Source organism: Mobula hypostoma, chromosome 5 (genome assembly GCF_963921235.1).
Source record: "Mobula hypostoma chromosome 5, sMobHyp1.1, whole genome shotgun sequence".
In the NCBI taxonomy this organism is placed as follows: Eukaryota; Metazoa; Chordata; class Chondrichthyes; order Myliobatiformes; family Myliobatidae; genus Mobula; species Mobula hypostoma.
Window position 1 is genome coordinate 167,403,254 of NC_086101.1, and position 15,182 is coordinate 167,418,435.

At 40.1% G+C, this 15,182-nt stretch overlaps 1 protein-coding gene across 14 annotated transcripts in view; it reads right to left on the minus strand.

The window, feature by feature from the left end:
* Positions 1 to 15,182, minus strand: part of mast4 (microtubule associated serine/threonine kinase family member 4) — a 435,748-nt gene that overhangs the window by 45,403 nt on the left and 375,163 nt on the right. For all 14 annotated transcript variants that reach the window (XM_063049360.1, XM_063049351.1, XM_063049349.1 and 11 more), the window contains 6 exons: positions 9,497 to 9,598; positions 9,013 to 9,145; positions 7,345 to 7,412; positions 2,870 to 2,955; positions 1,945 to 2,153; positions 1,401 to 1,539 (listed from right to left, as the gene is read on the minus strand). In XM_063049360.1, coding sequence (XP_062905430.1) covers positions 1,401 to 1,539; positions 1,945 to 2,153; positions 2,870 to 2,955; positions 7,345 to 7,412; positions 9,013 to 9,145; positions 9,497 to 9,598 — 737 coding nt within the window. The remainder of the gene's footprint in view (positions 1 to 1,400; positions 1,540 to 1,944; positions 2,154 to 2,869; positions 2,956 to 7,344; positions 7,413 to 9,012; positions 9,146 to 9,496; positions 9,599 to 15,182) is intronic.

Genomic DNA, 15,182 nt, shown 5'->3' on the forward strand with positions numbered 1-15,182 from the left:
TTGTTTACAGTCATATTCCAGTCCTTACTTAGAGCGATATCTTCATCTTCGTTAAAATTCTTTTACTCTAGTGTTATTTCAATGGCTTCCCTCACCAGGCAGTCCCAAAAGCCATTGGCGTGGCACTGTAGTTTTGTGCAGAAGTCAATTCTGTAGCCATTGCCTATGCAATGTTCTGCTACCGCCGATTTCTCCGGGTAACCCAAACGGATACACCTCCTGTGCTCCTTGATACGGGTTTCCGTTGTGTGTCCCATCTGGCCAATATATGTATGCTGCTCTGCTTTCACAGGGAATCCTGTAAACGCTAGCTGTCCGGAGTCCCAGGTTAACTTTGATTTGCATAAGCTAGGATTTGAGGATCCTTACGGATTTATGGATGGGAAAGGGGGTTCACAAACACTGGCCCCACCATACTTCACAAAATATAAAATACCTGCATTTGAATAGAGAGTCTGCATGGGTTTGTACATTAGAGATTATGCTTGATGATTCTTTTAGTTATTTTTTTTAAAGAGGTAACGAAATATTGATATCTAGACACAAACATTGTTCTATAAAAACTTTTCATCTTGGATCCCCTTTGCAACTCCTTCCTTGCACCTTAGATCTAACCTCTTTGTTTTTGATACTTCTGAATTAACAGAATAATTGTAGTTCACCTTGCAAGGGCAAATTTGGAATAAGCACCATATTAGTCAACTAAATTTAGTCTCTCTCATTAATATATGGAGTGAACAGGCAACAAGCATTTGCTCAGTGGCCTCCTGTGCTAATAATAGACTTGGTCAGCTCCAGACGTATGCTGACCACCTGGTTTACTTACATACCCCTACCAGCCAGGCCAATAAGCAAACCTGCATGCTCACCAACTTGCCCACGGGATGACCCCTGACCCCTCTCAAATGAGAAGCCATTAAGTTCAGGGGAGGACTTGGGATGAAAAATAAATGAATTAAAACTGATAGTCACTCAAAGCTGCCTTAACAAGTTCTTGCTTCAGTCACATTGACCTTTTCCTTTACAAGAGTCTTTTATTATATTGTGGTATATCTTTGTATGTGTCTGACTCAATGATGGCAGTTAGTGGTTTGGATGAATGTTTTTATGCCATTGAAAAGAAAGGGGACAGATACAGTTCATCAGAGACAATAATGATGCAGAAAATGTTTTACTCAAGAACACTGTTCACAAATTCAATTTTTTCCCTATGGAATTACAATTAAACATTTCACTATATGTCCTGAATTTTTCATATTTGAAATTTCATGAAGAGCACACGTGGCACAAGTTAGTGCAAACTTCCTGTGAAATCTGCCTCTGCTGGTGGCATCAATTATGAGATTGGAAGTTCCAAATTTTAATGTTTAAAAATCTGTAGCCAATACTAATATACATACTTATCTGGTTTCAGATCTCGGTGAACAATTCCGTAGTTGTGGAGGTACTCCAGAGCAAGCACCGTCTCTGCAAAGTACAGTCTTGCCATATCCACTGGTAAAGGGCCCATATTTTTTAATAGTGTAGCACAATCTCCACCTGAAAATAAACAAATATTTTTTTCCCATCAAAGATAGGAAATCTTGTATATCAAAGGAAACACATCACCACCAAGCAGAGAAATCCCATCTGCCCAATTCATCTTCATCTTATTCCCCTATCACCTGACAACCAATTCTCTCTCACACCGTGCCAACCTCCTCTTCAAATTTTGCCGTTATTTACAGTAGCCAAGTGATCTATCAATGCATCATTGGAATATAGAAGAAAGCTAGAAGACCCAGAGGCAATTCAAGTAGTCAAACAAAGAACATGCAAACTGCACACAGACAACACTGGAGGTCAGGATCGAACCCAGGTCACTGAAAGTGTAAACATAAATATTTTGAATTCTAAGCAAAGGAGGAACAAAGCCCACCATCAAGACAATCACATATACATTACCTTCCACATATTCCATCACCATGCACAAATGCCGCTTGGTTTCAAACGAGCAGTACATGCTGACCACAAAGGGATTTTCAGCAAAAGTCAGAATATCCCTCTCAACAAACGCCTGTTGAATTTGGTTTCTGAGGATCAAATTCTGTTTGTTTATTTTCTTCATCGCAAATCTTTGTTTGGTTTCTTTATGGCGCACCAAATACACAGCTCTGAAGAAACAGAAGACTCAGTTAGTCCTAAGGATCTTCTACGAATAGGGAATCAAGATGGCATCAGAGCATGGCAGCCCATTGTAAGCTGCTCTCTGCAGATCTGCTCATTATTTCTACTCTCTTAAATCCAAATTGTCTCACTTTGTTCTGCACTGTTATTATTTTACCTTGTACTACCCTCAATGCACTATGTGCTAATTTGATCTGTATGACAAGCACATGCTTGTGGCAATAATAAATCAATTCTATTAGCATTGCTGAACAACCAGTGATTAGGAACCATTACACTTAATTTACAAACTCACCAGATACAGTAAGTTTTGATTTCAACTAAAGCCAATGACCAAACATATACTATTAAATATGCTGAAGACAGGAAACTTTATTAAAAACATTACAGGGAGAATGCAGGATGAAGTTGAAAAAAAGTTATGATTGAATGGTGTAGCAGGCTCAGAGGGCAGAATGGCCTAATTCTGCCCCAGCATCTTATGTCTTTTATTTTCCATTTCTGTCAAAAAGTTCAACAATATTTCAAAATTTAGCAGAGATACTGAAGTGTTTCATTGTATTATGCCATGACACCCCTCAAGAATTGGGAATAGGATGTGCAGTCTCCTTTTACAAAAACTTCACTCTGAGATTTATTTACGGCAACATACACACAAATGCTGACAGGATATACAAGTGAGCTGTCCTCGTGTAACACTCACCCATAGGCTCCATTACTGATCAGCTTCATGGTCTCAAAGTCAAGTTCATGAGGCTTACGCCTACCTTGCACTGAAGGACTAAAGCTCTGAAGAAAGAAGGAAGCTATTTTTAAAATAATTATCCTTTACTGCAAACTAGATTCTAAAAGTATATTAGTTGCTTCAATTCCTGAAATATTACTTCAGACCTTCAGCAGATTTCTCCTTTTCATCTCCTCTAACTCAGTAAACCTTCTAATTGAATCCTTCAAAACCCACGCACCTGCTATTTCAACATTAAACTCATCAGCAGAAGATGAAGCCGGTTCCAAAGCTGCTTTTATGGTGATCTTTTGTGCTCAACAACGCAAAGGATACAAGAACTGTGGTAGGCTTGGGCTTGGCAGAACTGTATCCAGGGGTTTGAGCTACTGGTTCAATGACACACACAAATCCTACCAGAGCAGCTGGAAAATTTATACTCAAGTAATTAAAATAATGCTTAACTTATTCATGTAATGACCATCACATGTTATTTAAACAAACTGATTTATTAATGCCCTTTAGGGAAGGAGATCAAGTTCAAGTTTAATTGTCATTCAACCATATATGAATACCCATGAATATATCCAAAAGAAACAACGTTTCTCTGGGGCTAAGTGCAAAACATTGTGCCAGCAGTCATAAACAGCACAAGACCCGTATAGCATATATAAGAGAGCAGTAAAATACAGTCACACAAACAAGAATAGTCCAAGTCCCTGAGTTCATGAATGTTGTAGCAGTCTGCAGTCGAAAACAATACTGCTAGTCTTCTGCCAAGTGAACATGGCATTGACTCCAGCACGAACGTCATGCCACACTGCCTCCAACACTCCAGCGGAGCGTCAAACTCCAAATATGTGACTGCAAACGGGTGACACTGTGGCTTGAGGCCTAGCTCTTGCTAAGGACGTGCAGTTCCCTCGCCATTCACCAATAAACCAGTGGGCTTGTAACATTCCATACCACCAATGTCTAACAGGGTCTTGCAATCACAAGAAAAGTGACGAAGATGATCACTGCACACCTCCTTCACACAACGACGCCTCTCTGTCACAGGCAGCATTATGATCTACATCAAGTCCAGCTCCTTCAGCTTCTCCACCAACAAGCAACTCAGTGATGGGGTGGGCCTGCAGTACTTCAAGTTCTTAATGCCCACCAGGGTCTTGTGAATGTGAAAAATACATTTAAAAATAGACAATAACGCCTCTGGTTGACCCCGTACAAGCTGCTGGATTGGAGTGTGCCGACATTTTACCAGAGGAGATACATCATCATCACTCTGCCTGGCCTATATACGACGCTGGAACCAATTAAGCAGTTAACAGGGTTCAATGTTAGCTGAATTATGTTCAGGGCAGCTCAGGGTGGACCACAAATGTTAGTCTTACCACCCACATGGTTAGCAAATTAACGGGGAAAGGATGGGCTGAGGCCAGTCAATCAGATCCTCAAGTCTCTAGGCAAATCAGTTGCTTCTCAATACATTCACTCCGCTTATCACCCATCATTTAGCGATACAGCACCGAGTAGGTCCTTTGAGCCACCACTGATCCAGAAACCCCCCACAAATCTGATTAACTGTAATCTAGTCACGGGACAATTTACAATAACCAATTAACTTTCCCAGTAACGTGGGAGGAAATCAGACAACCTGGAGAAAGCCCACACATTCCATTGGGAGGATGTACTCCTTACAGAACGGTGCCAGAATTGAACTCCAAACTCCAGAAAGTCCTGCGCTGTAATCGCATCGCACTAACCGCTATGCTACCGCTGCACCCCCGATTAGGTAAATATAATGGTTTGGAGGCACTATTCTAAACCTGGTTGATAAGTGCTGGTTTAAATCTCCCATTTAAAAGCTGACTCGGGGAAAACGCGACTCAAACTGTATGCGACTGCAGAGCCACCAAGCAAGCATCTCTACAGCCCAGGATGACAAACCGCTTAGCCATCTTTGCCATGGAATAAAGCACTCTATTCATGCTAGTTTCATCATTTTATGAAGTAACCGAAGTCTAGCCACATCTCTGGGGTCATGCAGTGATGTAACCTCTCCTCCACGCTAGCCCAGTGTTAGGAAAGTAGTCAGTCACTTGCCAAGATGGTCAAAAGGTCAATAATTCCTCTCCTCTAATGATAGTAATGGCACTGAAAATAATGGTGTTAGATCCTCCCTTCATGGAGACGGCCATTGCCTCACTATTTTGTGGTGTGATTGGCTTTTGCCTCTAGTCGGTTCTGCCTTGGCTTTGTTACATTCAGATGAGGAATGTAACATTGCTTCACACAAATGGAATTGAACAATGAGGATCTCAGTCCATTTAGTTCTGGGATATTAAAGTAACAAAATACTTTCCCAAAAGCTACCCAAGACTGCAGCAAGTATCCACCTGGAAAATAAAGTTGGATTCTCAAGTTAAAATGAAGCCCCAGTGATGAGTTACAGTAAGTGAGAACTGGATCCACCCACTATCCATATCAAACAGGTCTGCAGTATTTCGTGGAATTACGTATCACTGTAGAGCCACCCTAACACATCAATATCAAGCTGCCCTCTGATCCCTCTCACTTAGCTCCAGGGCCTCTGCAACCCAATAGCTTCAAAGAGACCTGATCTGGCTTTTGACCCTGTAACACCCTGGTAAAGGTTTTACTGTTAATGTTGCAGGGTATTTTATGTAATGGTCTTTCTGTAGAACAGTGTTTGGGTTATTGTTGGAGATAAGGGATGCTTAGGAATGTGGGCCATCCAATCAGGACAGTGGAACGGGAAGAAGGTTCTAGAGAAGGGTGGGGGAGCAGTTTTGTGACCGACACCAGTGGTGGGTCTTTGTTTAGTGGGAGATGAAGAGAGAAGACGCAGGAGAGAAGCAGTCACAGGATTCAATCCAGTGGGGGAAACGCGATTCAATGCAGCCACGCAATTATACACCTTTGTAAGTGTATGCAGTGTGTGGTCTGTTATTTCATGCTGACTGGCTATTGTAAATCACACAACATTCACACAAACCGGGGTCTGGGTGAGCGAGACATCTCAACCCCACGGATTTGGCAGGACCAAAGTCATGTGCTCCCTAGACGTATGTAGCCAGAGAAGGGCGCGTCCTCGCTGTGGAATTCAGTGGCTGTTAGGGAGGTACAAGCCGAGTGGTGTTGTGCCAGGATCGGTATCGGTCTGAGCTGTCTAAATTATAAATCTAAGACTTGGATGAAAATCAAAGATGGATGGGTTAGTAAGTTTTCAGAAAATAGAAAGATCAGTGATATTGTGGATAGTGTAGAAGATTGCCAGAGGATAGAGGTTGATATCGATCATTTGCCGCAATGTGTGAAGAAAAGGCTAATGGAGTTTAATCTGGAAAAATTTGAGCTATTGTACTTTGGAAGAACAAATATAAAGGAACAGTGCACTGCTAATAACAACTGTGTTAACAGTACACCTGTGCAGGGGGATCTTGGGGTCCGAGTTCCTAGTTCTCTGAAAGTGGCTGCTCACACTGATAGTGTGGTAAAGGCACCAAATGACATGCCTGCCTTAATTGATGAATTGAGCTGAAGAGTTGGGCTGCTATGTTGCAGCTTTTTAAAACTCTGGTTAGACAGAATCCGGAGTATTACATTCATTTCTGGTCGCTACACCGAGAGGTTAGACGAACATGCTGTTTTTCTGGAATGGCAGAGGCTGAGGAGGGGAGGAGGCCTGATGGAAAGTTTGTAAGATATTGAGAGATACCGATGGAATGGATGGTCTCTTTCCCCCAGGGTCAAGGTGACTATTATTAGAGGGCATGCGTTTAAGGTGAGAGAGGGCAAGTTCAAAGGAGATGTTCAGAGCATTTTTTTTTTAAACATAGAGTGTGATGTGCCTGAAATGTACTTGCAAGTCTGGTCGCAGAGGTAAATACAACACAGATATTTTAGGGGCTCATGGATAGACACATAACTGTGCAGAGAAAGGGGCAGGGGGGGTAAGGACATTGTGAAGGCAGAAGGGATTAGTTCAGTCAGGCAATTACTAGTTTAATTAGTTTGACAGAAGATCAGCTGAAGGGTCTGTCCCCTGTGCTGTGCTGTACTGTTCCTGTTCTCACAGAAGTTCAAATTACATGCACTGTACTTTCGCAATTTTGCCCTCATCCAACTGCACAGAAGTTCCTGGGACACAGGCAAGAAAAGCCTCAGTATTTATGGGCTTCTCATTTTGTTTAGGGGCTAAACATGTTAATTAAATTTCAACATATCTAACATTCTGCTTGTGTGGATTTGAGAAGACTGATATTCAAGCATTTGTAGATAGTCTGGAAGGACCACACAGCATCGAAACTACCGCAGATTTATTCAATAAGTAACATTATATTCTAACTACCTGTAAGAGAAAATTGATGCCAAACCTCAAAACTTATGAGATTTACAATGTGAAGAGTGATTTGCAAGAGTATACTTACACTCACTGAGTCATCAGTTTCAGGAATCTCTGCTGTCCCACTATCATAGCTAGCCAATTGGGCCATTTCTGTTGAAAGAGGAAAGTTCAGATGACTATCTGAAGTAAAGGGAAAATAACAAAAGGAAAATAAACTGCAAACCGGATGCCCTGGGGATGAAATTCATTTTATTGATTTACCTTTCACTGATTTCGTTACTTGAGTTCTAATAAATTCCAGACTTTGTTTTACTAATTTTAGTAATAGTATTAACATGCCACGGGACTATACAGTGAAATTACCATCTCCATGTAATTCTCTGAGACTGCAAAGATACCATTTAGTGCTTGGCCCAGCATTTTTATTTTCTCCACGCTGTTTGCGACTCTTCTAGCCTATTACACTAATTATCTGGGACCTTCAAACTGTGTCACAACTCAGAGCAGTGGTTAGTGACTGACACAATCCTCAAATTAAATGAGGAGGTAGTAACGCCTGTTGAGATTTCTAACACATTTACAAACCTGCAGAGCATCTGTTCTTTATGCCCGTGTAAACCATTTCTGGAACACCCATGATACAAGACTGCTGATATCAACACAACATAAAGCTCCCTCCTGGAGAACCCATCTGTGATACAGTCACCAGTGCTTAATAGGCCACAAATTTACTTTCCAATTGTCATCAGGAAAAAAAAATAAATGGATTTGGCACCATCTCCTAACAGCAGTCTGTATTACAACACGAGCGTGTGTGTGACACACGGGAGAGAATGATCTTAAAGATAGTGGACTACTGCAACTGCTAAAGCACCTGAAACTGTTTTGCATATTTCAGATCCCAGTTTGCCAAAAGATGCATAAGAAAGAGAAACATTGGTTTAATTAGATGGGTTCCAATTAGATGCTCAAATGCTTTTTTAATGGCTGTTTTTAATGTACGGCTGCTGTTACATTTGGGGTTTAATAGAGCATCAAGACAAGTAGAATGAGTGTCACCGGTGGTCATATTGTGCCAACTGAACAGGAGCAGGAGCAAATTACGCAGAGCAGATGTATGTTACCTGAGCCAGGGTAGGAGAGCTTTAAATAAAACATAGCGCTTCCTATTGCATTATCCACATCAATATTATGCATCAGTTATTAATTACATGCTAATTTTGCCATATAGCAATAGGTAGGAGCTCAAATAATGCTTCTTTGCTTTATTGTTAATACAACTGCTGTGTTATACGGAGCAGACTAAATGCTTCCTGTCTGATTGTGCTCATATCAAATTACATTCTGTATTGAAAGACGCACTAATGTTTAAACTTCATTGCCCTTTAAAAAGGTCCCCAGGTAGTTTAAAAGCAAATTACCAAATTATTCTTGGCCAACTAATCAATGATTGTAAACATAATAACTTTAATAAACATGACATGTCTGGACACCAAAAAAAAATCAAAATGTTTAAGAGTACTTTTAATAATTACTTATAAGGAACTTGGTTAAAATGCATCTCTTTTAATGGAAGTGACTGAACTATATAATAAGAAATTCAAATAATTTTTTATGCTTTGCAAAAAACAGATTTACGCTACTGGAATGAAATGATCTTATCACCTTCAATAACCTTTAACACTTATTCCATTGAACTTGAAGAGGAAGATTATACTTTGCAAGTAACATGATGAGGTTGAGCACTCACCCTCCAAGGGATCTCTAGTAAGGCCTAGTTGACTGATAATGTAGCGGGGAATATCTGACTTAATGCCTTGTCCTTCTTTAGCATGTCCTTCTGCTGCCTCTAGCAAATGATAGAACTCTTCCGGATCAAATTCCTGAAATTTAAAATGCGTCTTGTTCAACTCTACTTACTTTTAATGTTTAAAATTTACCCATAATTGGGAACATATCCTGAAAATGAAGTAGAGGTTTAAGAGGGAATCTTCCAGCATACCAAGCATAAATTATAGTCATACTATTTTTCTTATGAAACAATTATCACCTAATAGATGGCTAGCCACTGAGATGCGGCAACTAGTTCTCTCAAAAGAAAGCTTACCCACTCTGAATTGTTTTAAAATATGTTACATGCACATAATTTACTTGGTTTGCATTGTTAACAGTTTCACTATGTCCTTTGTGACTGCGCCCATTGTCCAACAACCATCTTTTTAAGAAGGACTTACAAGGCATTCCAGCAATCGAGCAGGGCGAGCAATGATGATGAGTAATTTCCTCACCAACTGATCAATGACGGTTAGTTCATTGCTTTCAGAACGCTTGTGAGCCTAGATAATGAAAAAACAAAGAAGTGTGCGAAGTTCCATAAACCCATGTAAAGAAAGTTGTTTAAAATTCAGAGGATATAAAACATCATTATTTAACCAATTCATTAAAAACAAATGCAATTTCCCCTGTATTAGGACTCAAATTGCTTAAATTTCAAATTCCAAATCATTCCACTGCACGCTTCATGAAAGATTTGAAGTTCATAAACATGATTAGTATTGCACCTGAACATTATTTAAAGAAGTGTCCAACAGACGGAGCTGATGACATGGTGATGTGAGTTAGTTACATGACACGTCTCTGCACTCTTCTATTCAGAGACAGAACAAGAAGCAATTAGAAGCATAAGATGAAATCTCTATTCCAGTATAAAAGATACTGTGACAGTCACATTACCAACACTTCATAATTATTTTAGGAAGATGGGCAGCTGCCTCATCTTAATGTCTACTGAGCTTGTTTTGATGTCAAGCAGTACTACAACTAAATTGCAGTTCAGAGTTATAATTTGCCAACAACTAAATTGTTGCATCTTTTACACTGGCTACACAAACTTTTATGGAACTACCGCTGACCGAGCAGAATGAGAGAGTGATGGCTGGAAGCACCACTATAACAAAAAGAAATCTATTTCTAGCAAAATTAAATGAGTGATCAACCTGTCAATTAAAGATTCCAAGCCCCTGATTTAAGAATTGGCAAACCTTTCATAGAAAAGAATTTTAAGATTCCAACCATATTAATATGATAATTATATATTTGTATTGGTCATTGTCTGGTTATTAACATTTCAAAATGCACTATCAAGGAAGGGGTGGCTAAAGTCCGGTAGGAACATAGTTATTACTAAAATACAACAAATTGCCTTGACATAATGATCCTTACTTTCAAATATCCTCTTCATCTGTCAATGTAGAGCAAATTATTCAACTAAAATCCTCGGATAGCTTATTTCATTTGCTGATCTCTGCACATCAGTTTTAGGATGAGAACTCCTTGCATCACTTGGGCAACTCAGTTCAACTGTACAGATTTGTTCCCCTTATATTCTCCTTAAATTGTGTTTCATTGACACAATTTTATCCCAGCATACCAGAAGTTAGAACAGGATTTCCCTAGCCTTGAACCTTCATCTTTATCTAGATTGAGAAATAGAATCCCTACAGCAATTTTATGCATCAGAACATCATATCTGTATTCCAAGAGGGGTTGTTTCCTGCTCAGACACAGGTTAACAGTAAGCTCTGAAACAAGACACTATTGAAATCAGGGCTCAAACACGCTCTAGAACAAAAAGCTCCAGCTTTTAAAACTTCTAACCTGTAGTTTACTCCTCAGAGTAGGCTCTTCTTCATAACTGTTTTCCACTCTCAAAAGATGAGACAGTAAAATTTGCAACGTTACTTTTGTAAATATCTGGTTAACTCCATAGAAACCATAGAAACTACAGCACAGAAACAGGCCCTTTGGCCCTTCTTGGCTGTGCCGAACCATTTTCTGCCCTGTCCCACTGACCTGCACATGGACCATATCCCTCCATACACCTCCCATCCATGTATCTGTCCAATTTATAATTAAATGTTAAAAAAGAACCCGCATTTACCACCTCGTCTGGCAGCTCATTCCATACTCCCACCACTCTCTGTGTGAAGAAGCCCCCCCAATGTTCCCTTTAAACTTCCCCCCCTAATGTTCCCTTTAAACTTTCCCCCCCTCACCCTTAACCCATGTCCTCTGGTTTTTTTCTCCCCTTGCCTCAGTGGAAAAAGCCTGCTTGCATTCACTCTATCTATACCCATCATAATTTTATATACCTCTATCAAATCTCCCCTCATTCTTCTACGCTCCAGGGAATAAAGTCCTAACCTATTCAACCTTTCTCTGTAACTGAGTTTCTCAAGTCCTGGCAACATCCTTGTAAACCTTCTCTGCACTCTTTCAACCTTATTTATATCCTTCCTGTAATTTGGTGACCAAAACTGAACACAATACTCCAGATTCGGCCTCACCAATGCCTTATACAACCTCATCATAACATTCCAGCTCTTATACTCAATACTTTGATTAATAAAGGCCAATGTACCAAAAGCTCTCTTTATGACCCTATCTACCTGTGACGCCACTTTTAGGGAATTTTGTATCTGTATTCCCAGATCCCTCTGTTCCACTGCACTCCTCAGTGCCTTACCATTAACCCTGTATGTTCTACCTTGGTTTGTCCTTCCAACGTGCAATACCTCACACTTGTCAGTATTAAACTCCATCTGCCATTTTTCAGCCCATTTTTCCAGCTGGTCCAAGTCCCTCTGCAGGCTCTGAAAACCTTCCTCACTGTCTACTACACCTCCAATCTTTGTATCATCAGCAAACTTGCTGATCCAATTTACCACATTATCATCCAGATCATTGATATAGATGACAAATAACAATGGACCCAGCACTGATCCCTGTGGCACACCACTAGTCACAGGCCTCCACTCAGAGAAGCAATTTTCTACCACCACTCTCTGGCTTCTTCCATCGAGCCAATGTCTAATCCAATTTACCACCTCTCCATGTATACCTAGCGACTGAATTTTCCTAACTAACCTCCCATGCGGGACCTTGTCAAAGGCCTTACTGCAGTCCATGTAGACAATATCCACTGCCTTCCCTTCATCCACTTTCCTGGTAACCTCCTCGAAAAACTCCAACAGATTGGTCAAACATGACCTACCACGCACAAAGCCATGTTGACTCTCCCTAATTAGCCCCTGTCTATCCAAATGCTTGTAGACTCTGTCTCTTAGTACTCCCTCCAATAACTTACCTACTACTGATGTTAAACTCACCGGCCTATAATTTCCCGGATTACTTTTCGATCCTTTTTTAAACAACGGAACAACATGAGCCACTCTCCAGTCCTCTGGCCCCTCACCTGTAGACAGCGACATTTTAAATATTTCTGCCAGGGCCCCCGCAATTTCAACACTAGTCTCCTTCAAGGTCCGAGGGAACACTCTGTCAGGTCCCGGGGATTTATCCACTTTAATTTTCCTCAAGACAGCAAGCACCTCCTCCTTTTCAATCTGTACATTGTGAAAATCAGACTAATTGCTGTGAGAAAGAGGTGGCAGTTTACTGCTAGTGCAGACTGAAGTGATCTAGTGCCACTAGTTTGAATGGAGAACAGGAGAACAGATGAACCACAACTACTAAGCTTGAATGTTGTGTCGTTGTCCAAACGACTGAATAGGCAGTTGAAAATGGTACAAGCTTTTCCAGGATATCCAAGTTTTGTCAAATGTTAAACAAAATTTGTTGTTAATTAGGCCTCAGCTGAGGATTTTTAAACAAATAGTAATCTCAATTATCCTGCTCAACAATGCAAAAGGGATCAAACTTGTTTATTTAAATCCATGACTACATGCTTAAAGGGTGTGAATAATAATTTACCAAAAAAACCCTCAGAATCACTTAATTCTGCACAACCTGATAAATGTTTGCAATTTCTAAAATCATATGATTTTTGAGACCAAACTTTTGAATTTGAGCTTTGATAACAAGATTTTTGAATTATGAATTTCTACATTTGAATCTTGTCAGTGTATTTCTTTGGGATGAAAAAAAAATTGCTTCCCTCTTTAATTCCCTACAGTTCCCTGTTCTCCAGAGCTCAATTAGTTATCCTCTGTCATTAGTCAACACACTCTTTAGTTGTTAATTTACTTGGAATGCATTAAATGAACATCATTATAGACAGATGCAGATTGGGTAAGATTCTACTGGGAAGGCTTTGTAAAATGTTATCCAACAGATAAAGTAATCAGCATTTTTATTTGTTGCTACTGAAATAATGAAAAATAATAAAAAGGGCAGAAAAAAACGGAAGCTTTCCTTTAAAAATATCAAACACTTCAAATACTAAGCAGTCAAAAAAATCAAATTATCAAAATATCTGCAAACTATTACATTTTCATTAAAAAGGGACTTAATATTTACATATACGCATTCATAACTTCAGGCTACAATAGATTCCGGTTTATAAACTGACGGTTTTTGGGTCCATCAGTTAATCAGGGCAACCGTTTATTTGGAACAACTTTAAAAGAACACAGTCAAATCGAGAAAATAACTGGGTTATTTGGAACTATGCCATTTAATTGGGACAGGAGATTGCTGCTGAACAGCTCCTAACTAGCACCAGCCGCATAAACTTGTGTGGCTGTTAGACACCACCCCATGCTTAGATTGAACTGTTTTTAAAAATAGTGTAAATTGTATGTTTATATTCAAAAAGCAGTGATTTTTTGTCACTGGGAGTTGGTGAGAAATAAAACAGAAAAACAATTTAGAATTCTTTTACTCACTGCGGTTTCCAGTATTCAGGCTTGGAGATGCCAGAAATGGCTGGGAGTGAAAATGAAACGATTTCACTACTTCAACAGGTTAGGAACAACAGAGAATTTGAAGGTACTGACAATCATCTTGAATGCTACAATGAAAATGAAGATTTGGAGCATGCAATCATCAAAAACACTGCATGAAAGCAGTTCAATTACAGTCAATCAAAAGAACACTGCAGTGTGTTGGCTGGTTGTCATATCCAACGATGAAAGCAAAACCTGTGCGGGAGAGTTTTTAAAGTGAAAAGCCATTGCATTGGGACAGTTCCACTCTCTTGACCTTGAAATTCCTGGTCCAGTGGTGCGGGTAGTCGTCACAAACAGGGGTCTTATTTTGTTGCAGAGAATAGCCACGACTAATTCTGTGCCTTATGTCCTTCGCTCTCCATGTAGAATTGCAGAACCTCCTTCTTGGCCATTGGATCTCACTGCTGATCTCATTTGCACAGTCCACCAGAACCAACTTCACATGCTAGGGCAGACATGTCCTGATTTCACCGGGGTATGAGGCTCGTTGGCTACTCTCACTTGATTTAGCCCACCTATTGAAGTGGTGTGGCCGCTGTTACATCCAGTTACTTGGAGCCACAGGTGAGAGCTTGAGTGTCCAGTGGGGACCAAAGATGACTGACTTACCCAGAATGGACATGTCAAGCCCCTTCACCAGACGTTCTACTCTTCCGTGGACACCCGATGTACAGCAGTGTACACTGGATGAATTACTGGGTCGATAACTATCAGGAACTAACACACAGTTTTCTAGTAGCATTGGTAGTGTTCTAATTTGTTCTGTATTTCACTTAAATACATAATTTGTTACTCAGTTAACTGGTAGTTTCTCTTTTTTATACCTTTCTAACCATTCCATGAAACTTTGGCTAATAGGGACAGACACTTAATTAGGCCAAAATGTACTGGTCCCGATGCCCCAATTAACCAGAATCCATTGTATTACTCATGAAGTAATGTGCACAGTCAGATCTTAAAACAACAATGAATACAATAGCAGCCAGGTATTTTGTTTCTGCAATAATGGTAGAGAGATAACTGTCAGGACATCCTCCCAACTCCTTCAACTATGCCACCTCCTACGTCCAATTGACAGGGTAGACAGACCCTGAAAACCAAACACTTCATCTGCATCAGTCCCTACAGAGTGTCAGCCTCAACAAAATGCTCAATATTTCTATAGTAGGTC